Source organism: Hemitrygon akajei, chromosome 10, assembly GCF_048418815.1.
Source record: "Hemitrygon akajei chromosome 10, sHemAka1.3, whole genome shotgun sequence".
Lineage (NCBI taxonomy): Eukaryota > Metazoa > Chordata > Chondrichthyes > Myliobatiformes > Dasyatidae > Hemitrygon > Hemitrygon akajei.
The window spans coordinates 178,366,942-178,393,406 of NC_133133.1; the positions used below are offsets into that span (position 1 = coordinate 178,366,942).

Below are 26,465 nucleotides of genomic sequence, written 5' to 3' on the forward strand. Positions count from 1 at the left end.
TAAGGAGGACATAAATAATCTTCCAGAAATAGTAAGGGACCAAGGGTCTAATGAGATGGAGGAACTGTGGGAAATACATGTTAGTAGGGAAGTGGTGTTAGGTAAATTGAAGGGATTAAAGGCAGATAAATCCCTAGGGCCAGATGGTCTGCATCCCAGAGTGCTTACGGAAGTAGCCCAAGAAATAGTGGATGCATTAGTGATAATTTTTCAAAACTCCTTAGATTCTGGATTAGTTCCTGAGGATTGGAGGGTGGCTAATGTAACCCCGCTTTTTAAAAAAGGAGGGAGAGAGAAACAGGGGAATTATAGACCGGTTAATCTGACATCGGTGGTGGGGAAAATGCTAGAGTCGGTTATCAAAGATGTGATAACAGCACATTTGGAAAGAGGTGAAATCATTGGACAAAGTCAGCATGGATTTGTGAAAGGAAAATCATATCTGACAAATCTTATAGAATTTTTTGAAGATGTAACTAGTAGAGTGGATAGGGGAGAGCCAGTAGATGTGGTATATTTAGATTTTCAAAAGGCTTTTGACAAGGTCCCACACAGGAGATTAGTGTGCAAACTTAAAGCACATGGTATTGGGGGTATGGTATTGATGTGGATAGAGAATTGGTTGGCAGACAGGAAGCAAAGAGTGGGAGTAAACGGGACCGTTATTATCTGAATGGTGGCCGATTAGGAAAAGGGGAGATGCAACGAGATCTGGGTGTCATTATACACCAGTCATTGAAAGTGGGCATGCAGGTACAGCAGGCGGTGAAAAAGGCAAATGGTACGTTGGCATTCATAGCAAAAGGATTTGAGTACAGGAGCAGGGAGGTTCTACTGCAGTTGTACAAGTCCTTGGTGAGACTGCACCTAGAATATTGTGTGCAGTTTTGGTCCCCTAATCTGAGGAAGGACATTCTTGCCATAGAGGGAGTACAGAGAAGGTTCACCAGATTGATTCCTGGGATGGCAGGACTTTCATATGAAGAAAGACTGGATCGACTAGGCTTATACTCACTGGAATTTAGAAGATTGAGGGGGGATCTTATTGAAACGTATAAAATTCTAAAGGGATTGGACAGGCTAGATGCAGGAAGATTGTTTCAGATGTTGGGGAAGTCCAGAACGAGGGGTCACAGTTTAAGGATAAAGGGGAAGCCTTTTAGGACCGAGATGAGGAAAAACTTCTTCACACAGAGAGTGGTGAATCTGTGGAATTCTCTGCCACAGGAAACAGTTGAGGCCGGTTCATTGGCTATATTTAAGAGGAAGTTAGATATGGCCCTTGTGGCTAAAGGTATCGGGGGTATGGAGAGAAAGCAGGTACAGGGTTCTGAGTTGGATGATCAGCCATGATCATACTGAATGGCGGTGCAGGCTCAAAGGGCCAAATGGCCTACTCCTGCACCTATTTTCTATGTTTCTATATGTGGCACCTTCTCAAATGCCTTCTGGAAGTCCAAATATACAACATCGACTGCATCCCTTTTATCTATACTATGTGTAATCTCCTCAAAGAATTCCAACAGGTTCATCAGGCAAGATTTTCCCTTAAATAAACCATGCTGACTTTGTCCTATCTTGTCCTGTGTCACCATGTACTCCATAATCTCATCCTTAACAATTGACTCCAACATCTCGCCAACCGCTGAGGTCAGGTTAACTAGTCTATAATTTCTTTTCTGCTGTGTTCCTCCTTTCTTAAAGAGTTAAGTGAAATTTGCAGTTTTCCAGTCCATGGACACCATGCCGGAGTCCAATTATTTTTGAAAGATCAGTACACGTGCCTCCACAATTTCTATCACTACCACTTACAGAATCCTAGTGTGCAGTTCATCTGGTCCGGGTGACTTACATTTTCTTTCAGCTTTTTGAGCGCCTTCTCCCTTGTAAGCTGCAGTCACTCCTCTTTCCTCACACCTTTCAACATCTGGCACACTGCTAGTGTCTTCCACAGTGAAGACAAATGCAAAATACTCATTCAGTTCATTTGCCATTTCCTTGGCTCCTGTTATTATTTCTCTGGCTTCATTTTCTAGCGGTCCTCTATTCACTCTTATCTCTCTTTTATTTTTTACATGCTTGAAAAAGCATTTACTATCCACTTTGATATTATTTGCTAGCTTGCTTTCACATTTCATTTTTCCCCTTCTAATCATTCTTTTAGTTGCTCTTTGTAGGGTTTTAAAAACTTTCCAGTCCTCTGTCTTCCTACTAATTTTTGCTTTGTTGTATACTCTCTCTTTTGCTTTTACACTAGCTTTGACTTTCTTTGTCAGTCACAGTTGTACTATTTTGCCATTTGAGTATTTCTTTGCTTTTTGGAATACATGTATCCTGCACCTTCGTTTTTCCAAGAAACTCAAGCCATTGCTGCAATGCTGACATCCCTGCCAGCAGCTCCTTCCAATTTACTTTGGCCAACTCCTCTCTCGTACCACTGTAATTTCCATTACTCCACCGAAATACTGCTACATCAGACTTCACTTTCTCCACATCAAATTTGAACTCAATCATATTGTAATCACTGCCTCATAAGTGTACTTTTACCTTAAACTCCCCAATCACCTCCAGTTCATTACATAACACCCAGTCCATCATAGCTAATCCCCTAGTAGGCTCAATAACAAACTGCTCTAAAAAGCCATCTCATAAGCATACAACAAAGTCACTCTCTTAGGATCCATTTCCAACTTGATTTTCCTGATTGACATGCATGTTGAAATCTCCCATAAGTATCATAACATTGCCCTTTTGACACGTCTTTTCTATTTCCTGTTGTAATCCGTGATCCACCTCCCAACCACTGTTGGGAGGCCTGTACTGTATATAATTGCCATCAGGGTCCTTTTACCCCTGCAGTTTCTTAACTCAACTGTAGATATAGGAAAGGTAGGCCATTCAGCCCATCAAATTGTTCTTCCATTCAATCATGGGCTGATCCATTTCTTCCAGTCATTTCAACACCCCTGCATTCTCCCCCATACCCTTTAATGCCCTGGCTAATCAAGAACTTATCTATCTCTGCCTTAAATGCATCCAATGACTTGGCCTCCACAGCCGCTTGTGGCAACAAATTCCACAGATTTATCACCCTCTGACTAAAGTAATTTCTCTGCATCTCAGTTCTAAAAGGATGTCCTTCAATCCTGAAGTTGTGCTCCCTTGTCCTAGACTCCCTACCGTGGGAAATAACTTTGCCATATCTAATCTGTTCAGGACTTTTAACATTCAGAGTGTTTCTGTGAGATTCCCCCTCATTCTCCTGAACTCCAGGGAATACAGCCCAAGAGCTGCCAGACATTTCTCATACAGTAACCCTTTCATTCCTGGAATCATTCTCATGAATCTTCTCTGAACCCTCTCCAATGTCAGTATATCCTTTCTAAAATAAGGAGCCCAAAACTGCATACAATACTCCAAATGTGGTCTCACGAGTGCCTTATAGAGCCTCAACATCACATCCCTGCTCTTATATTCTATACCTCAAGACATGAATGCCAACATTGCATTCACCTTCTTCACAACCGACTCAACCTGGAGGTTAACCTTTAGGGTATGCTGCACAAGGACTCCCAAGTCCTTTTGTATCTCTGTATTTTGAATTCTCTCCCCATCTAAATAATAGTCTGCCGCCTTATTTCTTCCACCAAAGTGCATGACCATACACTTTCCAACATTGCATTTCATTTGCCACTTCTTTGCCCATTCCCCTAAACTATCCAAGTCTCTCTGCAGGCTCTCTGTTTCCTCCACCTATCTTTGTATCATCCACAAATTTAGCCACAGATCCATGAATCCCATAGTCCAAATCATTGACATACATCATAAAAAGCAATGGTCCCAACACCAACCCCTGTGGAACTGCACTGGTAACCGGCAGCCAGCCAGAATAGGATCCCTTTATTACCACTCTTTGCTTTCTACCGATCAACCAATGCCCCACCCATGCTAGTAACTTCCCTGTAATTCCATGAGCTCTTATCTTGCTAAGCAGTCTTCTGTGCGGCACCTTGTCAAAGGCCTTCTGAAAATCCAAGTACACCATGTCTACTACATCTCCTTTGTCTACCCTGCTTGTAATTTCCTCAAAAATGTCCAGTAGGTTAGTCAGGCAGGATGATCATTTCAGGAAACCATGCTGGCTTTGGCCTATCTTGTCATGCGCCTCCAAGTACTTTGTAATTTCATCCCTAACTATCAATTCCAATAACTTCCCAACCACTGATGTCAGGCTAACAGGTCTATAGTTTCCTTTCTGTGCCTCCCACCCTTCTTAAGTGGTGGAGTAACACTTGCAATTTTCCAGTCATCCGGTACAATGCCAGAATCTATTGATTCTTGAAAGATCATCGTTAATGCCTCCGCAATCCTTCTAGCTACTTCCTTCAGAACCTGAGGGTGCATTCTCCAGGAGATTTATCCATTCTCAGACCATTAAACTTCCTGAGCACCTTCTCAGTTGTAATTTTCACTGCACATACTTCACTTCCTTGACACTCCTGAATGTCCAGTATACTGCAGACATCTTCCACTGTGAAGACTGATGCAAAATACACATTCAGTTCCTCTGCCATCTCTGCATCTCTCATTACAATATCTCCAGCGTCATTTTCTATTGGTTCTATATCTACCCTCAACTCTCTTTTACTGTTTATATACTTAAAAAAGCTTTTAGTATCTTCTTTGATATTAGTCGCCAGCTCCTTTTCGTAATTCATCTTTTCCTTCCTAATGACCTTCTTAGCTTCCTTCTGCAAGTTTTTAAAAGCTTCCCAATCCTCTATCTTCCCACTGGCTTTGGCTTCCTTGTATGCTCTCTCTTTTGCTTTTACTTTGGCTCTGACTTCACTTGTCAGCCACGGTAGTGTCCTTCTTCTATTCGAAAATTACTTCTTATTTGGGATATATCTGTCTTGTACTTCCCTCATTTTCAGCAGAAACTCCAGCCATTTCTGCTCTGCTGTCCTTTCTGCTAGTGGCCCTTTCCAGTCAACCTTGGCCAGTTCCCCTCTCATGACAAACTCTATCCCATTTAGTCCTTTTACAATATGGGATTCACAGTCAATATGTTTTGGGGGAGGAAGGTTCTGGATTGGAGAGAGTAGTTGGTGCTGTGGAGGGAATAAAAATAGGACTTTTGAAAGTATATCGGTGGATTTTGATCAGCACAGAGGGAATGGGCCGAATGGTCTGTTTTCGTGATGTATGGTTTACTGGATAATAGGGGCCAGGGATCGGAATCCTGGTGGAATTTGTGATCAGGTGCAGCAGCAACCACCATATTTTCTTTTTACCTGGTCAGTGTAATGTGTTGAACGGTCTGTCTAGACGGCAGGTAAATAAACTTTTTCACTTAAGTGGTAAATTAGTTTTTTATTGTCACATGTATAACGGTACAGTGAAAAATGTGCTATGGATACTGTTCATTCAGATCAGATTGTTACACAGTGCGTTGAGATGCAACTTGCACAGTCACAGAGAGAATGTGGTAATTCCACACAAGCAGCGGTGAAGCCCGGGATCGAATCCGAGTCCGCGGAGGTGTGAACGACAGCCCCGCTCGGTGGCTGTTTCGCATTCACTGCCTGGGGCGGGGTCGCAGCTGATCTCTCGGTAGACGTGCTGCTTGGCACCGGCCGCCGATGGACGGGAAGCCCTTGCGTCTGATCGCCGCCGCCGACGCTGAGCTGGGGATCGGTATGGGTGGGCACCTGCCCTGGGATCTGCCGTGAGTACCAGGCCAAAGACAACGCGCTCCGGCCAGTGGATCCCGGGACACGGACACCACGCTCCAGATACTGGATCCCGTGGTCTGGACACCGCATTCCGGACTCCGCATCCCGGGACCCGGACACGCGGCTCCAGCTGCACACTCGATCCCGAGACTCGGACTTTGCTCCGGAGTTTGGGAAACCGGACACCGAACTCGAGCACTAAACACCAGCTCCCAGAATGTCGGACACTCGACTCCAGACCCCATGAACCCTATCGGGACCTGAGATACAGTTGTGCCGATCTAGCTAGGAATTCCCAACATTCTCGCCCGCCCTGAATTCCCGAATTTCTCTCCACAGGAACGAGTTCAACTGGTTCGTATCCCGGATCACTGCCATTTCTGAGCCAGGTAAGTGACCTTCGAGCCGCAAGAGGCGTTGCAGGCCGCGGTGGCGATGCCAGGGGAGGGAGAGGGAACCAGAGGGAAGACGTTGGGCTAGATGAGCAGGTGGGCGAGGTCTGAATTGCGAGGAGCGGAACCAGAGGGGAGGGGAGGATGGGGCCTGAGTGGACAGAGCCAGAGGAACAAAATGGAAACATGGTCATGGTGGGAGGTAACTGGGGGCAATAGGGGGCAGGGGGCTTTGCAAGTGTCGGATGGGGGTGGAGACCCCCAAGTTAGGAAAAGGGGTAGTACAACGAGATCTAGGTGTCCTTGTTCATCAGTCACTGAAAGTAAACATGCAGGTACAGCAGGCAGTGAAGAAAGCTAATGGCATGTTGGCCTTCATAACAAGGGGAGTTGAGTATAGGAGCAAAGAGATCCTTCTGCAGTTGTACAGGGCCCTGGTGAGACCACACCTGGAGTATTGTGTTCAGTTTTATATAACCATATAACAATTACAGCACGGAAACAGGCCATCTCGGCCCTTCTAGTCCGTGCCGAATGCTTACTCTCACCTAGTCCCGCTGGCCTGTACTCAGCCCATAACCCTCCATTCCTTTCCTGTCCATATACCTATCCAATTTTACTTCAAATGACAATACCAAACCTGCCTCTACCACTTCTACAGGAAGCTCATTCCACACAGCTACCACTCTCTGAGTAAAGAAATTCCCCCTTATGTTACCCTTAAACTTTTGCCCCATAACTCTCAACTTATGTCCTCTTGTTTGAATCTCCCCTACTCTCAATGGAAAAAGCCTATCCACGTCAACTCTATCCCCCTCATAATTTTAAATACCTCTAGCAAGTCCCCCCTCAACCTTCTACGCTCCAAAGAATAAAGACCTAACTTGTTCAACCTTTCCCTGTAACTTAGGTGCTGAAACCCAGGTAACATTCTAGTAAATCTTCTCTGTACTCTCTCTATTTTGTTGACATCTTTCCTATAATTCGGTGACCAGAACTGTACACAATACTCCAAATTTGGCCTTGCCAATGCCTTGTACAATTTTAACATTACATCCCAACTCCTATACTCAATGCTCTGATTTATAAAGGCCAGCATACCAAAAGCTTTCTTCACCACCCTATTTGGTCTCCAAATCAGAGGAAGGACATTCTTGCTATTGAGGGAGTGCAGTGTAGATTCACGAGGTTGATTCCCAGGATGGCGGGACTGTCATATGTTGAAAGATTGGAGTGACTGGGCTTGTATACACTGGAATTTAGAAGGATGAGAGGGGATCTGATTGAAACATATAAGATTATTAAGGGATTGGACACGCTAGAGGCAGGAAACATGTTCCCAATGTTGGGGGAGTCCAGAGCCAGAGGTCACAGTTTAAGAATAAGGGGTAGGTCATTTAGAACGGAGTTCAGGAAAAACCTTTTCACCCAGAGAGTGGTGGATCTATGGAATGATCTGCCTCAGAAGGCAGTGGAGGCCAATTCTCTGGATGCTTTCAAGAAAGAGATAGAGCTCTTAAAGATAGTGGAGTCAAGGGATATGGGGAGAAGGCAGGAACAGGGTACTGATTGTGGATGATCAGCCATAATCACATTGAATGGCGGTGCTGGCTCAAAGGGCCGAATGGCCTACTCCTGCACCTATTGTCTATTGAGACAGGGAGGAGGATGCAGTTTGTTCCAGGTCTAGACCTGTCACAACCACTGATGGAGGATGTGAGGCAGTGGGAGCCAGTTATCTATGATTGCTATCCCCTCAGACACTACCTGACCTACCACAGAATTTTATTTCAGGTTTGCAGCAGCCATCAGAGTTAGTTCCCACCGGGAATTTGGAGAAGGTCATATTCCATGGGAAAGGAAGGTCAAATGGGATCTCATTCACAAGGCCGGAGAAGGACATTGGATGAGTCTGAAGCATAGTGGACTATTGAGGGGGCTCCCACTATTGGGGGTTTCTGAGGCAGGGTTTCCTGTTGTGGGGATCTCACTTATAGTGGGATCCTGGGAAAGTTACCTCTGGAGGGGTTCCCAGTGGGGGTCTTGCTGCACTTGGGGTCCCAGTTGGAGTGGGATCTGACTGGTGGTGGGATGAAGACCTTGGTTCCTACCTACTGGAAAATTGTGGGGTTTAGTCCTGAACCTCCCATCCATTAAATGGAACAGGCCCTTCGGCCCATGATGAAGAGAATGTTCGGGTCTCCCAATGTCAGTAGAGAGGTCTTTTGAAGAAGTGTTACTGTGCAGTCTGTCCCTTTAAGTGTGATCCCTGAGCCGTCAGATCCAGGTGACACTGGATCATGTGGAGGACAGAGGGAGCCTGCCTGGGAGAAGTTTGTTTGAGTCAATCCTGAGGTTTCTGATTCACCTTCACAACTGCCTTGTTTCCACATGACATTATCTCCGGCATGATGCACACAGGGCCAAGTTAGTTTAAAGCCACAGAAATCTGTAAAGTAATCCAGTAACCAGGCTGATGTGTCATCCAACACGCAGAGAATGCTGGAGGGACTCAGCAGATCAGGCAGCATCAATGGACAGTTGATCCTTTGGGTCAAGACCCTTCACCTGCATTCCATGTGATCTCTGTAGTCCTGATGAAGGATCTCAACTTAAAGATTCAACTGTCCATTTCCCATCACAGATACTGCCTGATACAATGAGTTCCTCTGGTGTTCTGTATGTTGCTCTGGACTCTGCTGTCTCATTTGTGATCTGAATTGTTGGCTGCAAGAGCCTGTGGCCACTCTGTCTGTAAATGTTGTTTATCACAGTCATCTTGTCCAATTTCAGGCAAGAAGAACATGTTGATCTGGGGTAGACACAGTGCGGTCAGCCCCTCCCAGCCCCTGCCAAACTGCTACCGTGTCTGCTTAAGTAGGACCTTGCGGTAAGGAGCCTAGAAACAATGTCCACATAACGACTGTGGACAGGTGGGGTGGGTTAGTGTTGGACACAGGATGAGCCAGTTATGAGGAAAGAGGTATTTGGAGCCTTGAAACTCATTAAGGTGGACAAATCCCCAGGACCTGACCACAGGCACCCCTGGACCTTATGCAAGGCCAGAGAAGGAATCATGGAGGCCCTTGTAGATATATTTGCTTCATCGTTAGCCACTGGTGAAGTTCCAGAGGGCTAATATTGTCAAAGACAGGCCAGGAAACTACAGGCTGGTGAGCCTGACATCAGTTGCAGGGAAGTTACTGGAGAGAATTCTGAGGGGCGATATCTACCAACACTCGAAAAGTCAAGGCCTGACATCAGTTGCAGGGAAGTTACTGGAGAGAATTCTGAGGGGCGATATCTACCAACACTCGAAAAGTCAAGGCCTGACATCAGTTGCAGGGAAGTTACTGGAGAGAATTCTGAGGGGCGATATCTACCAACACTCGAAAAGTCAAGGCCTGACATCAGTTGCAGGGAAGTTACTGGAGAGAATTCTGAGGGGCGATATCTACCAACACTCGAAAAGTCAAGGCCTGACATCAGTTGCAGGGAAGTTACTGGAGAGAATTCTGAGGGGCGATATCTACCAACACTCGAAAAGTCAAGGCCTGACATCAGTTGCAGGGAAGTTACTGGAGAGAATTCTGAGGGGCGATATCTACCAACACTCGAAAAGTCAAGGCCTGACATCAGTTGCAGGGAAGTTACTGGAGAGAATTCTGAGGGGCGATATCTACCAACACTCGAAAAGTCAAGGCCTGACATCAGTTGCAGGGAAGTTACTGGAGAGAATTCTGAGGGGCGATATCTACCAACACTCGAAAAGTCAAGGCCTGACATCAGTTGCAGGGAAGTTACTGGAGAGAATTCTGAGGGGCGATATCTACCAACACTCGAAAAGTCAAGGCCTGACATCAGTTGCAGGGAAGTTACTGGAGAGAATTCTGAGGGGCGATATCTACCAACACTCGAAAAGTCAAGGCCTGACATCAGTTGCAGGGAAGTTACTGGAGAGAATTCTGAGGGGCGATATCTACCAACACTCGAAAAGTCAAGGCCTGACATCAGTTGCAGGGAAGTTACTGGAGAGAATTCTGAGGGGCGATATCTACCAACACTCGAAAAGTCAAGGCCTGACATCAGTTGCAGGGAAGTTACTGGAGAGAATTCTGAGGGGCGATATCTACCAACACTCGAAAAGTCAAGGCCTGACATCAGTTGCAGGGAAGTTACTGGAGAGAATTCTGAGGGGCGATATCTACCAACACTCGAAAAGTCAAGGCCTGACATCAGTTGCAGGGAAGTTACTGGAGAGAATTCTGAGGGGCGATATCTACCAACACTCGAAAAGTCAAGGCCTGACATCAGTTGCAGGGAAGTTACTGGAGAGAATTCTGAGGGGCGATATCTACCAACACTCGAAAAGTCAAGGCCTGACATCAGTTGCAGGGAAGTTACTGGAGAGAATTCTGAGGGGCGATATCTACCAACACTCGAAAAGTCAAGGCCTGACATCAGTTGCAGGGAAGTTACTGGAGAGAATTCTGAGGGGCGATATCTACCAACACTCGAAAAGTCAAGGCCTGACATCAGTTGCAGGGAAGTTACTGGAGAGAATTCTGAGGGGCGATATCTACCAACACTCGAAAAGTCAAGGCCTGACATCAGTTGCAGGGAAGTTACTGGAGAGAATTCTGAGGGGCGATATCTACCAACACTCGAAAAGTCAAGGCCTGACATCAGTTGCAGGGAAGTTACTGGAGAGAATTCTGAGGGGCGATATCTACCAACACTCGAAAAGTCAAGGCCTGACATCAGTTGCAGGGAAGTTACTGGAGAGAATTCTGAGGGGCGATATCTACCAACACTCGAAAGGTCAAGGCCTGACATCAGTTGCAGGGAAGTTACTGGAGAGAATTCTGAGGGGCGATATCTACCAACACTCGAAAAGTCAAGGCCTGAACAGAATGGTCACGTCTGACAAACCCTCTGGAATTTTTCAGAGGTATGTAAGGGGATGTTCTTTGTATTGAATTTACTAAGGCTTTTGACAAGTTTCCACACGACAGGCTGATCTGGAAGGTTAGGTCACATGGATCCGGGCTGAGCCAGTGAGGTGGATTCAGAATTGTCTTGAAGATCAGAAGCTGATGGTGAGGGTTGAAGGGCGATTCTCCATCAGGAGGCCAGTAACTAGTGGAATGTCCCGGGGGTCAGAGTTGTGGATGTGAATGTAACAAGATTAGCAAGTTTGCTGATGATACAGGAAAAGGGGGTCTTGTTGATAGTGAAGCAGGTCATTATGAATTACAAAGAGATTTTGATCACTTAGGGTTGGGGAGTCCAAAACTGGAGGGCAGATATGTAAGACAAGAGGGGAGAGCCTGAGAGATAACTTATTCACACGGAGGGCAGTGAGTACCTGGAATGAGCTGCCAGAGGATGTGGTTAAAGCAGGTGCAATAGTAACTAGACATACCTGGAAGGGAGGGGCTTAGATGGTTGTGAACTAAATGTGGGCAACTGGGATTAGCAGGGTGGGTCCTGTGGTGAGTCTGGACCAGATGGGTCTTTCCATGCTGTCTAACTCTATGACTCTTTAGCATTAAATGCTCTGAGCTCAGTGCTAAGTGTAACAATTGCAGGTGGGGTACAAGCTGTGTATTGTACTGTCTCTTTTCTTTATTAGCTGTGTGCCTCCTGGTGCAGATCACATCTGCCGAGACTTTGCCAGTGCCATCCAGCTCGCCTCCCTCCCTCCCCTGAGTGACACCATTGAAACCATCTGGGTACTTGGCGGGAGACACGTCTATCAGGTACGCATGTGTGAGTGTGTATGATTACTGAGTACAGAACCTCTTGTGTCTGTGCAGCATTTGACTAACCTTACTGCCGGGGATCTGACCTCATTCTACCATTCTCTCTTAGACCCAACACAGGAGGCATATTTCCAACCCACCCACCTGCAAACCTTTGCTAAAGTCAATAATTTTATCAGGGGTCAGGTGACTGGGAGGTTATTGTTTCACCAGAGCTCACTGCTCACTCTGGGTGGTTGATTTATTATTGTCACATGTACCAAAGTACAGTGAAAAACTTTGTTTTGCTTGTAATCCATACAGATCATTTCATCACATCGGTGTTGTGACATAGTATTGGTGTATGTACCGAGATACAGTGAAAAACTTGTCTTGCAAACTGTTCAGACAGATCATTACTTAGTGCATCGAGGTAGAACAAGATGAAACAATAATAATACAGAATAAATTGTAACAGTTACATGGAAAGTGTAGTGCAGTGCAGGAAAATGATAGATGCAAGATCATAACGAGGCAGATTGTGAGGCCAAAACTCCATTTTATCATACACGAGGTCCGCTCAAGAGTCTGGTAACAGCAGAGCAGAAGCTGTTCTTGAGCTTGTCTGTGCATGGAATGGGCTGCTGGCAATGGTGGTGGAGGCGGATATGATAGGGTCTTTTGAAAGACTTTTGGATAGGTACATGGAGCTTAGTAAAATAGAGGGCTTTGGGTAAGCCTAGTAATTTCTAAGGTAGGGACATGTTCGGCACAACTTTGTGGGCCGAAGGGCCTGTATTGTGCTGTAGGTTTTCTATGTTTCTATGGTACGTGGTTTCAGACTTTTGTATCTTCTGCCTGAGAGGGGAGGGGAGAAGGGAGAATATCTAAGGTGGGTAGGGTCTTTGATTATGCTGGCTGCTTTACGGAAAGCAGAATAAAGTGTAACAGCTGCAGAAAAAGTGCAGTGCAGGCAGACAATAAGGGGCACGTTAGATTGTGAGGTCAAGAGTCTTATCATACTAGAGAACATTCAGTAGTCTTATAACAGTGAGGTAGATGCTGTCCATGAGCATGGTGGTACGTGTTCTCAGGTTTTTGTGTCTTCTGCCCAAAGGGAGAGAAATTGTCGACGGTAGTTGGGTCTTTGATTATGCTGGCTACTTTAATGAGGCAGCGAGGATAGACAGAATCTATGGAAGGGAGACTGGCTTCTGCGATGTGCCAAGTTGTGTCCACTACTCTCTGCAGTTTCTTGTGATCAGAGACAACAGTTGCCGTACCAAGCCTTGATGCATCCGATAGGATGTTTTCTGTGGTGCATCAATAAAAATTGGTAGAGGTGAAATGGGACATGCCTCCTGAGGATGCTGGAGCTAAGGAATTCTGAGTAATCGCTGCCAGAGAGTTTTGTCTACCGCTGCTTCCTCCAGGAGAGCTTCAGCAGGACTCACGTTACTGCCATGTCATGTTGCCATAAGACACAAGAACAGAATTAGGCTATTTGGTCCATTGGGTCTGCTCTACCATTCATCATGGCTGATTTGTTATCCCTTTCAACCTCATTCTCCTCCCTTCTCCCTGTAATCTTTGACACCCTGACTAATCAAGAACCCATTAACCTCTGCTTTAAATATACCCAATTACTTGGCTTCCACTGCTGTCTGTGGCAATGAATTCTAGATTCACCACGCTCTGGCTAAAGAAATTTCTCATCATCTTTGTTCTAAAAGGACGTCCCTCTATTCTAAGGCTGTACCCTCTGGTACTATAGGAAGTATGCTCTCCACATCCATTATCAAGGGATTTTGATATTCAATAGGTTTCAATGAGTCTCCCCCCCACCCCCCATTCTTCTAAACTCCAAAGAGTACAGACTCAGAGCAACCAAATTCTTCTCAAACATTAACCCTGTCGTTCACAAGATAATTCCTGTGAACTTCCTTTGGACCCTCTCAAAATTGCTCAGAACAATCCAACAGTGATCTGACCAATGCTTTATAAAAGTGCCAATCATCCCTTTTTTGTCTTGGTTACAGGAGGCCTTGAAACATCCAAACTGTGAGCAGATTTATCTGACCAACATCATGGCTTGCTTCAATTGCGACACTTTCTTCCCAGAATTTGACCAGGAGATCTTCCAGTTGCTGGATGAGTAAGGAATTGATATTTTCCTCCTGATTTCACCAGTGCTGTGAGAGTCTCAGTCTCTACCACCCCTCAGGTCCAGATTAGACTCTTAAGTGAAAGAATTTCCCCTCAGACCCCCTTTGAACCTTTTCCACATACTCTAACCTGAGTCCTCTCTTTGTTATCGGTCAGCCAGCATCTGTGTGGAGAGAGCGGGAGACTGCTTAACTGGAGTGAGGTTTGGTTTGGGAAGTGTGCTGTATGCTGTGTCCCAGTGTTCCTGTTGGGACACATGAACAAGGGCAGGTGGTGCATAGTGGAATGCCAATCCACTCTGGAGAATACTTAAGGACTAGCTTTGAAGAAATATAGACCTATATTTCTCTACCATGTCTATTCCAACCATAATGTTTAATTTAAAACAACCTCACCTGACTGTACATGATTCATATCGTTCCATTCCCTGTCTCAGTGCCTCACAAGATGCAAAGAAGGCTTAACCCAAACACAGAATGGAAGAGATCATTTAGGGGTGAGTGATAACTTTAATAATAAACAATAAATACCAAGCCATAAGGGGCCACAGAACAAGAGCGAACAGAAACTAAACACAACAGGCAACAAGGTAAACTTTAGGCAGGGAGTGTGAAAGCTTGGAGTAAGTGGTTGTGGTCAGCTGGTTCGATGAGTGAACAAGGATTGAGGATGAGAGCTGGGTTTAAATAGGCTGCAGGTGATGAGTTAAAAGGTGATTTCTGTTAGCTGTGTGGAGAACAGGAGGTGCCTGCCTGTGCAGGCCTGACAAACTCTGCTGTTATGTTTGTTTCTACAACATTCTGTGTAAAAAAAAAACTTAACCCACCCATTTCCTTTAAACTTACCTCTTCTCACCCTAAAACTATGCCCTCCAATAATTAACATTTCCACCCTGTCTATGCCTCTCATAATCTTATAAGCCTCCATCAGATCTCCCCTCAGCTTCTGCCACTCCAGAGAAAACAACCCAAGTTTCTCCAAACTCTCCTTATAGCTAATAACCTCTTATCCAGGCAGCATCCTGGTGAACCTCTTCTGCACCCTCTCCATGGCCTCCACATCACCTCTGTAGCATGGCAACCAGAACTGTCCAGGCCATGTCGTTCAGGATGACCAGGCTGTTAAACTATTTCTTTTGCTATTTTTATTAGGTTTCCTGGAATTCCAGCAGAAATTCAGGAAGAAAATGGCATCAAGTATAAATTTCAAGTCTTTCAGAAGGTTTCCCGCCAGCAAACCTGAGCCTGGAGAACTGCGTACCTGTGTCAGATTGGAGTAGTTCTTGTCGACACCGGAGATTCTTCAGATGTTGGAACTTGGGAAGAATACACACAGAATGCTGGAGATACTCAGTGGGTCAGGCAGCATACTTAGAGGGAGATTGACAAGTGGCATTTCTGTTCAAGACACTTCAACAGGACTGGAAAAAAAGAGGCAAGGTAGCTGTTCTAAAAGATGGGGGGAGGCAAGAGCCAGTGGTGATGGGGGAATCCATGAGGGAGGAGAGCGTGGGAATGGTGTTTCTTGCGTTGGATCACACACTTTCTGGATGTGAAGACCAGACAGATTCCGATTAAGTGAATGACTAATTTTAAACTTCTGTTAGCTAAACTGTATTGGGATCTACATTTCAGCTGTGTGGGGAGGTGGGAGCCTGCTGTGTGGACAACAGGTTGCTTTTCATATCATACTGCCGTGACTGATGGCACTACACCAACAATGTAGACAGCTACGACGCAACATCCATTGTTGACCCTGACCTTGGAACCAAAAGGATTTACAGTATTACTGATGAAATTATATTTACACTTCTAGTTGCCCACTAGCCGTGCAATCATTTTGTCTATCTGATGAAAATTCGTCAAAATTCAGTCCAATGTTGGCCATACGTGTCGCACCTCTCCATTCCCTGGATAATCAGACTGTTTGGTCTACAACCCATGTGTTTGCCAGCAAAAAAAGATTCCTCCTTGGATACATCTGACTTTTTCTGAAAGTGAGAAAATATTGGAAATACTGAGATAGTGATCGAGGTGTGGACAAGAGCAAAGTGGGGGGGGGGGGAGGTGCAGAGAGATCTGATCATGTCAGACCTGAATTGTGAAGGGGAAGAGAGCTTTTCATCCTCCCTGTGTAACAATGAGGGGGAGGTGGGAGATTATGGAGGGAGGTGCAGAGGGTGTGACTGACAAAGGGACAGGATGGGGAAGAGGGACAGTGATGGGGCAGAGTGTGTGAGGCATGGAGGGCATGAGGGATGGAGGGTGTGTGGGTCGGAGGGAGGGTGTGAGGGACAGAGGGAGTTTGGGAGGGTGTGAGGTAACAAGGTTCAGTTCACTGGTCGGTGAGGGTGAGTCAGAGGATGAAGGGAACATTGGACACCATTGTGGAGAGACTCATCTCAGCCAGGAATGGAAATGATAAAAAGGTCCAGCTGGCCATGGACCTTCCAAGCCCAGGTGCAAAAGGCGGAGGGATGGGCATGGGGCTAGAAAACCCATCCCATAAAACCCAGAGCTACAGAGACCTCGTCCCTGGGAGAGGAAGGACTGTCGATGGGCTACACCTGGAACAACTTGAAAGACTGGCTGGCCCAGGCGAGCTGCCATCCTGTCAGCAGCCTGTGCCCTGGTAGGGGTGATGGGCTTACCCAAGTAAATAAGATAAAGAGGCCTCCTCGATAGAAGGCAGGATGGGAGGAAGTGTGGCTGAGATACCACAGTGGTGGAGGGAGAAGGAAGTCTCCTGTGCAGATTCACCAATTAGATGAAACCATCTCTGTAAATTCAGTTTATTGTTTTAGATAAATTCACATGAGCATCCCTGACAGTCCAAACACAGAACATAAAACTCAGACAGTATTACCTCCCGATCAGCTCTGGGACATTCCTGGGTAGGAGAGATGGGCTCAGCTCTGAGCTGTGGGTGTAACACTCCCATGGTGGTCCCAGCTTCGGGTTGGTGGAGGTACCTACACTTCATTGCCATGGTGATTTTATTTATTTGTTTAGAGATACAGCAGAGAGCAGGCCCTTCTGGTTAATGAGCTGTGCCATCCGGCAACCCTCAATTTAACCCTAACTTAATCACAGGACAATTTTCAATGACAAATTAACCTACCAACCAGTAATTCTTTAGACTGTGGGAGGAAACTGGAGCACCCAGAGGAATCTCACGTGCTCACAGGGAGAATATACATCAGAATCGAACTCTGAGCTCTGACGCCCTGAGCTGTAACATCATGCTAACCACTACGCTAACATGGTTAGCAGGATGTGGACAGCTCTAGGTCGGTGGTGGGAGACACTTCCGCAGTTATCTCAGTTCCGTCAGTAACTTGCCATCCTCAGTTCTCGACATTTAAGGGAGCCACTGGATTAAACAGCGGCCGCTCTTCCCTCTGTGCCATCTTTCCATAACCGGCCTCAAAGTCCTTCCTGGTTGCAGCCAAAAGATCCAGGCTGTCCCTCTCCTTGCTGTTACCCAGCACACACAGTTTCTGCAGCCGGTACTGCAGAATGTGTGTGGACACCTCCAGAATGGCTGGACTCTCCCTCACCTGCTCTACAGAGAACCCATCCCTCAGGATGGCCTGTAGCCGCTCCTGCAACACCCCAACTGAGAGGTACAACAGGCCTGGGCACCTCAGCACCAGACTCCGCAGCTCCTCGCTGCTGCAGTGCAGTTCCTGCTGGCAGAACCCAGCACAAGCCTCCATTCCACTGGGGGACAACTCCAGGATTAACCCTTTGAGTTTGGTGATGAGCTGCAGGCACTCCACAGGGCTGAAGCCCATGGTCTGTAGACAAGTCAAGTTCTCCACCAGCTTCTCTGGAGGCTTCAGCAAGGCTAAGGGATTCTGGCTCAACAGTTTCACCAGCCAGATATTCATGTTGGCTTGGGTCCCACCCAGCTGAAGGAAGGCCTTCTGCACAGCCTCAACCATAGCTCGATTCCTCCCCACATCGTTGCAGAAGATCTGTGGACAAGTGGCCAGCAAACGTCTGATGATCCTCCTGTTTAGGTTTAACTGCTCCAGGTACCTGACGTTGTCCTGCCAGTTCTTGGAGTCTTTGGTGATAAAGAAAGATTCAGGACATTGCTCAACCATTCTCAGCAGCTCCTCCTTGTTAGGGCACAGAGAGGCCCACAATGCCCATTGAGCCCTGGTTTCAGATGGTGGACAGAGAACAGCTTCTGGACATCGCTGCAAGATCCTCGCCACTGTCTTCCCCTTGGCTCCCATCACCTTCAAAATGTCGGCCGTTTCGCTGACATAAGCCTTGTCGGCCACCAATACCCATCTCTTCAGCTGCCGGACTCTCGTTACATCCACTAACAGAGAGTGCAGGGAATTCACCGTCTGCTGGTTCTCCTGCCCTTCTGCTGTGGGGGCTGTAAGTGGGGCACAGGCACTCCATGAGGGTGGCCATCCTCTGCATTGCCCACTTGCCTGGAATCCTACTGCGAGCACCCTGTGGAGGGAAACAGCTCTATACATTCCTAACCTCGATCGTCACCCTGGAGAAGAAGGAGACTGGTTTAGATACATGGAACAGGCCCTTCCGGCCCAGTGAGCCACACCTCCCAGCAACCATCAAGTTTAACCCTCGCCTAATCACGGGACAATTTATGCTGACAAATTGATATGTCTTTGGACTGGGAATATATGAGATGATTTTCATGGGCTCTTCATCTTATGTTCTTGATATTTATTGCTAATTTATTTGTTATTATAGTATTTTCATTTTGTTTCTTTGTGTTTACAGTGAATGCCCATAAGAAAATCAATCTCAGGGTGGAATATGGTGACATAAATGTACTTTGATAATACTTAGAACTTCGAACCAGCAGAAATTGTCAAGTGTTTCAACAGTAGATAAAGAGAGAATGATTGCTTGTGAAAATATTCACTGCATTGTTCTGCCATGCCTTCCAATTAAAACTCTGCACTGAGTTCCCTCCAGAACCTCCCACAGCCCCACCACCTCTGTGGTTCCTTCTCCTTCCCCCCACCATTTCCTTTACTCCACTACTGGCAGCTGAGGCACAACATGAAATATAAGAAATTCTAAACACGAGAGGTTTTGCAGATGCTGGTAATCCAGAACAACACACACAAAATGCTAGAGGAACTCAGCAGGTCAGGCAGCACCTATAGAGAGGAATAAGCAGTCGATGTTTTGGACTGAGACCCTTCATCAGGCCTAGAAAGGAATGGGAAAGATACCAGAATAAAAAAGTGGGCAGCCCTCTTCCTCACTCTGGCCTCTTACCCCTTCTCCTCTCCTGCCTATCACCTTCCCTGGTTCCCCTCCTCCTTCCCTTTCTCCCATGGTCCACTCTCCACTCCTATCAGATTCCTTCATGATCAGCCCTTTGCCGTTTTCACCCGTCACCTCCCAACTGCTGACTTCATCTCCCCTCCCTCACCCACCCGGCTATGCCTATCACCACCCCTTCCTTTCCAGTTCTGAAGAATGGTCTCGGCCCAATATGTTGACTTGTTTATTCAGGAAGCTGCCTGACCTGCTGAGTTCCTCTGTCATTTTGTAAATGAGGACTGAGAATGTTGGAAATATTCAGCAGATCAGACAGTATCTGTGCAGAGAGAAAAAGCATCCACATCTCCTGCTGAACTTTAATCAAAACCAGGAAAGCTTGAAACAGAACAGAGTAGGTAGCAGATGCAGAGGACAAATGTCCAGAGCTAAATCAGAGTAAGGGAGCGAGCCCCAGCAGACTGATCACCGTGATCACCAATTTCCACCCATCTTCCAGTGAGGGAGTGGAGCTTTGAGGCTTTGACTCGAGAGGCTTCAATGAGAAGAGACAGAGGACTAGCTTGCTCCCAGTTAGGCTTTACAATGCCTCCTGAGACGGTGATGTGCCTCTCATGTGAGATGTGCCAGTCTTGGGGGAGCTCCCCTCTCTCGCAGTCACATCTGCATGCGGCTGGGTGATATGGAAGACTGTGTGAGGAATCTGGAGCAGCAGCTGGATAACCTTCGACTCATAAGGGAGAATGAGGCAGTCATAGATGAGAGCTACAGGGAGGCAGTCACACGTAGGCTGCAGGAAGCAGGTCATTGGGTGACAGTCCAAGGGGGGAAAGCGAAGGAGAGTAGACAGGTAGTGCAAAGCATCCTTGTAGCCATTCTCCTGAATAATAAGTATACCGTCCTGGATACTGTTGGCGGGGACAACTGACCAGGGGTGAGCCACAGTGGTAGGGCCTCTGGCAATGAGTCTGACCCTGTGGTGCAGAAGGGTGTGATGGAGAACAGGAGAGCAGTCGTCATTGGGGACTCTATAGTCAGGGGAGCAGACAGGAGATTTTGTGGACGTGAGAAGGACACCCGCATGGTTTGTTGCCTCCCGGGTGCCAGGGTCCGGGATGTCTCTGACTGGGTGCACGACATCCTGGTACGAGAGGGAAAGCAACCAGAAGTCATGATACATGTTGGTACCAATGACATAGGCAGGAAGAGGGATGAGGTCCTGAAGTGTGAGTTTCGGAAACTAGGCAGAATGCTGAAGAACAGGACCTCAAGGGTGGCGTATTCAGGATTGCTGCCAGTACTACGTGATAGTGATGGTAAGAATTGGAGGAGATGGCAGTTGAATACATGGCTGAGGAGTTGGTGCAGGGGGCAGTGTTTTAGATTTTTGGATCATTGGGATCTCTTCTGAGGAAGCTGGGACCTGTACAGATTGGATGGGTTGCACCTGAACTCGAGGGGGAGCAAAATCCTTGCAGGTAGGTTTGCTAGCATGGTTCAGGAGGGTTTAAACTAATTTGCAAGGGGGATAGGACCTGGAGCGATAGAGCAGTGGAAGAAATGCATGGAGTAAAGCCAAATCTAACAGAAAGAGAGGCTTTGAGGAAAGGGAAGCAGAATAAAGGGTGTAAATGTAGTAAGGTAGAAGGGCTAAAGTGTGTGTACTTCAATGCAAGAAGCATCAGGAACAAAGGTGATGAACCGAGAGCTTGGATACATACATGGAACTATGATGTAGTGGCCATTACAGAGACTTGGCTGGCACCAGGGCAGGAATGGATTCCCAATATTCCTGGATTTCAGTGCTTTAAAAGGGATAGAGAGGGGGTAAAAGGGGAGGAGAGGTGGCTCCTCCCAGGGATACTATTACAGCTACAGAAAGGGTGGGTAATGTAGCAGGATCCTTGAGTCAATAAGGGTGGAAGTTAGGAACAGTAAGGGAGCAGTTACTCTACTGGGAGTATTCTATAGGCCCCTTGGTAGCAGCAGAGACACCGAGGAGCAGATTGGGAGGCAGATTTTGGAAAGGTGCAAAAATAACAGGGTTGTTATCATGGGTGACTTTAACTTCCCAAATATTAATTGGCACCTGATTAGTTCCAATGGTTTAGTCAGGGCAGAGTTTAAGTGTGTCCAGGATGGATTCCTGTCACAGTATGTTGACGGGCCGACTAGGGGGAATGCCATACTAGATCTAGTATTAGGTAACAAACTGGGTCAGGTCACAGATCTCTCAATGGGTGAGCATCTGGGGGACAGTGACCACCGCTCCCTGGCCTTTAGCATTATCATGGAAAAGGATAGAATCAGAGAGGATAGGAAAATTTTTAACTGGGAAAGGGCAAATTATGAGGCTATAAGGCTAGAACTTGCAGATGTGAATTAGGATGATGTTTTTGCAGGGAAATGTTTAGGGACCTCTTGCAGGATGTTAGGGATAAATTTGTCCCGGTGAGGAAGATAAAGAATGGTAGGGTGAAGTAACCATGGGTGACAAGTTTGGTGGAAAATCTAGTCAGGAGGAAGAAGGCAGCATACATGAGGTTTAGGAAGCAAGGATCAGATGGGTCTATTGAGGAATATAGGGTGGCAAGAAAAGCGCTTAAGAAGGGGCTGAGGAGAGCAAGAAAGGGGCAAGAGTAGGCCTTGGTGAGTTGGGTAAAGGAAAACCCCAAGGCATTCTTCAATTACATGAATAACAAAAGGATGACAGGAGTGAAGGTAGGACCGATTAGAGATAAAGGTGGGAAGGTGCGCCTGTAGGCTGTGGAAGTGAGCGAAGTCCTCAATGAATACTTCGCCAATGAGAGGGAACTTGATGATGGTGAGGACAATATGAGTGAGGTTGATGTTCTGGAGTATGTTGATATTAAGGCAGGGGAGGTGTTGGGAGTTGTTAAAATACATTAGGACGGATAAGTCCCCGGGGCCTGATGGAATATTCCCCAGGCAGCTCCACGAGGCAAGGGAAAAGATTGCTGAGCCTCTGGCTAGGATCTTTCCTTGTTGTCCATGGGAATGGTACCGGAGGATTGGAGGGAGGCAAATGTTGACCTCTTGTTCAAAACAGGTAGCTGGTATAGTCCGGGTAATTATAAACCAGTGAGCCTTACGTCTGTGGTGGGAAAGCTGTTGGAAAAGATTCTTATAGATAGGTTCTATGGGCATTTAGAGAATCGTAGTCTGACAGCATGGCTTTGTGAAGAGCAGATCGAGTCTAACAAGCCTGTTAGAGTTCTTTGAGGAGGTGACCAGGAATATAGATGAGAGTAGTGCAGTGGATGTGGTCTACATGGATTTTAATAAGGCATTTGACAAGGTTCCAAGTGGTAGGCTTATTCAGAAAGTCAGAAGGCATGGGATCCAGGGAAGTTTGGCCAGGTGGATTCAGAATTGGCTTGCCTGTAAAAAGCAGTGGTGGAGGGTGTACATTCGGATTGGAGGGTTGTGACTAGTGGTGTCCCACAAGGATTGGTTCTGGGACCCCTATTTTTTGCGATTTTTATTAACAACCTGGATGTGGTGGTAGAAGGGTGGGTTGGCAAGTTTGAAAACGACACAAAGGTTGGTGGTGGTGTGGATAGTGTAGAGGATTGTCAAAGATTGCAGAGAGACATTGATAGGATGCAGGAATGGGCTCAGAAGTGGCAGATGGAGTTCAACTCGGAGAAGTGTGAGGTGGTACATTTTGGAAGGACAAACTCCAAGGCGGAGTACAAAGTAAATGGCAGGATACTTAGTAGTGTGGAGGAGCAGAGGGATCTGGGGGTACATGTCCACAGATTCCTGAAAGTTGCCTCACAGGTAGATAGGGTAGTTAAGAAAGCTTATGGGGTGTTAGCTTTCATAAGTCGAGGGAGAGTTTAAGAGTCACGAGGTAATGATGCAACTCTATAAAACTCTGGTTAGGCCACACTTGGAGTACTGTGCCCAGTTCTGGTCGCCTCAGTATAGGAAGGATGTGGAAGCATTGGAAAGGGTACAGAGGAGATTTACCAGGATGCTGCCTGGTTTAGAGAGTATGGATTATGATCAGAGATTAAGGGAGCTTGGGCTTTACTCTTTGGTGAGAAGGAGGATGAGAGGAGACATGATAGAGGTGTACAAGATATTAAGAGGAATATATAGAGTGGACAGCCAGCGCCTCTTCCCCAGGGCACCACTGCTCAGTACAAGAGGACATGGCTTTAAGGTAAGGGGAGAGAAGTTCAAGGGGGATATTTGAGGAAGGTCTTTTACTCAAAGAGAGTGGTTGGTGCATGGAATGCACTGCCTGAGTCAGTGGTGGAGGCAGATTCACTAGTGAAAGTTAAGAGACTACTAGACAGGTATATGGAGGAATTTAAGGTGGGGGGGGTTATATGGGAGGCAGGGTTTAAGGGTCGGCACACCATTGTGGACTGAAGGGCCTGTACTGTGCTGTACCATTCTATGTTCTATCCCCTCCCCAAAATCTTTTCTTCAGTCCCTCTGGTGTGTCACCCTGTCTCACACATTGTCCCCTCACTGTAGCTATTTGTTTTGTACAATGATTTCATTCTGTTGAGAGCCTACTACCTGAGGCTTTCACTATCCATATAATAGCACTGCCTGGATTGTCCCTACACCCAAACAGTGCAGACTCAGGACCACAGCATCCTTATGCACACATTTACTGAAAAGCAGATGTGGAATCTGTGCAATCAGTACCATCTGTCTGTCTACCGGTCCATCCCCTCCCTCCATTCCTCATCCCTCCAATCCCGCTGTAATCCAAGCCCACCAGTGGGAATTCCATGGCATGGTTTGTAACCTGTACCATCCCTCCCCGTACCCTCAAACACCTTCCCTCCCTACCTCCCACAACAGCCCTCCCTCCCTCTCACACCATCTCACCCTCCCGTCCCCTCTACCTCTCACCCCTTCACTCCCCCCTCCTCACCACTACCTCTCACACCTTCACTCCCCCCTCCTCACCACTACCTCACACACCTTCCCTCCCTCCCACCTCACCCCTTCACTCCCCCCTCCTCACCACTACCTCACACACCTTCCCTCCCTACCTCTCACAACTGCCCTCCATCCCTCCCCTACTTCTCACCTTCCCTCCCTCTCCTACTGCCCCGGATGGACCCAGAGCCTCTTACCCCACCCCTAGTCTGTCCCGACGCCGTCACCGAAGCCCAGGATCCCAGGCCACTCTCTCCTCCTCCCCGAGGCCGTACTTCCACCGCTGCGCCAATCCCGAGAGCGGCGGCACCGGGCCTTCCGGGGGCGGAGCGGCGGCCTAACTCGGCTCCCCAGGTCCCCTGGCTCCGGGTTGCACTCACCCGCCGGACGGCTCTCCGTCTCCTGGCCGTGCGACTCTCTGTCTGCGGGTCCGGGCCGCCAGTTCTGCAGAGAAGTCGGCGGGTTGTGGCCGCAGCCGCGGCCGAACCCGGACCCGAGCCCAGGGCAGTGGTGAGTATCACCGGCACATGCGGTGAAATTTGTTGTTTTGTAGCAGCAGTATAGTACAATACATAATAAATATAAATTACAAAAATAAGTAAATTGTTGAATATAAAATTAAGTAAATGTTCATGTGTTCAATGTCCATTTAGAAATCGGGTGACAGAGAGAATTTCTTGGAATTGCTTGAATGACTGCCTGCCAGATGGGTTTTTAGAACAGCTTGTGCTTGAGCCTAGTTGGGGAAAGGCTGTTCTGTATTGTGTGCTGTGTTATAACCCAGATCTTATTATAGAGCTCAACGTAAAGGAACCGTAGGAGGCCGTGATCATAATATGATTGAATTCATACTGCAGCTTCAGAGGGAGAAGCATAACTCAATCTGTATCGCAATGGAGTAAAGGGAATTGCAGAGACATGAGAGAGGATTAGATTGCCGACCCCTGCCATTTGTGAACAACTTCTTCTGTGGGACGTATCTATCATGTGCCTTGCGAACTATTCCCAGAAACTTCAACAACCTCTGACCTGCCAGTATCCTCCTCCAATACAACCGGGCAAGCTCCTCTCTCATGCCTCTGTAATTCCCTTTATTGTATTGTGAGTTATGTTTCTTCCTCTCAAACTGCAGTATGAATTCAATCATATTATGATCACTGCCTCCTAAGGGTTCTGTTATGTAAAGCTCCCTAATAAGATCTGGGTTATTACACAACACCCAGTCTAAGATAGCCTTTCCCTGAGAGGGCTCAAGCACAAGCAGCTCTAAAAAGCCATCTCATAGACATTCAACAAATTTCCTCTCTTTCAATCTGACACCAACCTGATTTTTCTAATCCCTTTGCACATTGAAGTCCCCCATTACAACTGTAATTTGATCTGTATTACATGTCAGAATTCTCACATCTCACATACAGAACAAGACACTGCCCCTGGAGCCATCCTGACTGCACTAACTGTGCTTAACTGATGAGGAATGAAGAATAAAGAAGAAGAAGAAACTTACCAAATATTTAACTTACCCAAGCCTGATCTCACCAAAGCCATCACTGCTTTGCACTATGTGTGAGTGTCAAGTCAAGTCAAGTCACTTTTATTGTCATTTTGACCATAACTGCTGGTACAGTACATAATAAAAATGAGACAATGTTTTTCAGGACCATGGTGTTACATGACACAGTACATAAACTAGACTGAACTAATTAATAAAAAAAATACAGAGAAAGCTACACTAGACTACAGACCTACACTGGACTGCATAAAGTGCACAAAACAGTGCAGGCATTACAATAAATAATAAACAGGACAGTAGGGCAAGGTGTCAGTCCAGGCTTTGGGTATTGAGGAATCTGATAGCTTAGGGGAAGAAATCATTACATAGTCTGGTCATGAGAGCCTGAATGCTTCGGAGCCTTTTCCCAGATGGCAGGAGGGAGAAGAGATTGTATGAGGGGTGCGTGGGGTCCTTCATAATGCTGTTTCCTTTGCGAATGCAGCGTGTAGTGTAAATGTCCGTGATGGCGGGAAGAGAGACCCCGATGATCTCAGCTGACCTCACTATCCGCTGCAGAGTCTTGTGATCCAAGATGGTGCAATTTCCAAACCAGGCAGTGATACAGCTGCTCAGGATGCTCTCAATACAACCTCTGTAGAATGTGATGAGGATGGGTGGTGGGAGATGGACTTTCCTCAGCCTTCGCAAAAAGTAGAGATGCT

General features: G+C 46.8%; 2 protein-coding genes across 4 annotated transcripts; one reads left to right on the forward strand and one right to left on the reverse strand.

The window, feature by feature from the left end:
* The first annotated feature begins 5,359 nt into the window (after positions 1–5,359).
* LOC140735018 (dihydrofolate reductase) lies at positions 5,360–15,852 on the forward strand. Its single transcript, XM_073059853.1, has 6 exons — positions 5,360–5,728; positions 6,075–6,124; positions 8,921–9,017; positions 11,763–11,889; positions 13,911–14,026; positions 15,189–15,852. The coding sequence occupies exons 1-6, from the start codon at positions 5,643–5,645 to the stop codon at positions 15,277–15,279; spliced, it is 567 nt and encodes a 188-aa protein (XP_072915954.1). The 5' UTR covers positions 5,360–5,642; the 3' UTR covers positions 15,280–15,852.
* A 962-nt stretch (positions 15,853–16,814) lies between these two features.
* On the reverse strand, positions 16,815–24,763 carry mterf2 (mitochondrial transcription termination factor 2). 3 transcript variants are annotated; one of them, XM_073059851.1, is made up of 2 exons: positions 24,629–24,763; positions 16,815–18,558 (listed from the first exon to the last, which is right to left on the reverse strand). In XM_073059851.1, exon 2 carries the CDS (start codon positions 18,536–18,538, stop codon positions 17,384–17,386), a length of 1,155 nt encoding a protein of 384 aa, XP_072915952.1. In that variant the 5' UTR covers positions 18,539–18,558; positions 24,629–24,763; the 3' UTR covers positions 16,815–17,383. The 3 variants fall into 3 exon arrangements, with proteins under 3 accessions (XP_072915952.1, XP_072915951.1, XP_072915953.1); XM_073059850.1 differs by lacking the exon at positions 24,629–24,763 and adding an exon at positions 24,446–24,552; XM_073059852.1 differs by lacking the exon at positions 24,629–24,763 and adding an exon at positions 24,451–24,534.
* Between the last annotated feature and the right edge of the window lie 1,702 nt (positions 24,764–26,465).

What these genes read in the sequence shown, in the direction of transcription:
- LOC140735018 (XM_073059853.1), top strand. Translation starts at nt 5,643, where the DNA reads ATGGACGGGAAGCCCTTGCGTCTGATCGCCGCCGCCGACGCTGAGCTG. An exon ending in CACTGCCATTTCTGAGCCAG is followed by an intron (nt 6,125 to 8,920) that starts GTAAGTGACCTT and finishes GTCCAATTTCAG; the next exon opens with GCAAGAAGAACATGTTGATC. An exon ending in GCGGGAGACACGTCTATCAG is followed by an intron (nt 11,890 to 13,910) that starts GTACGCATGTGT and finishes TCTTGGTTACAG; the next exon opens with GAGGCCTTGAAACATCCAAA.
- mterf2 (XM_073059851.1), bottom strand. Translation starts at nt 18,538, where the DNA reads ATGTATAGAGCTGTTTCCCTCCACAGGGTGCTCGCAGTAGGATTCCAG.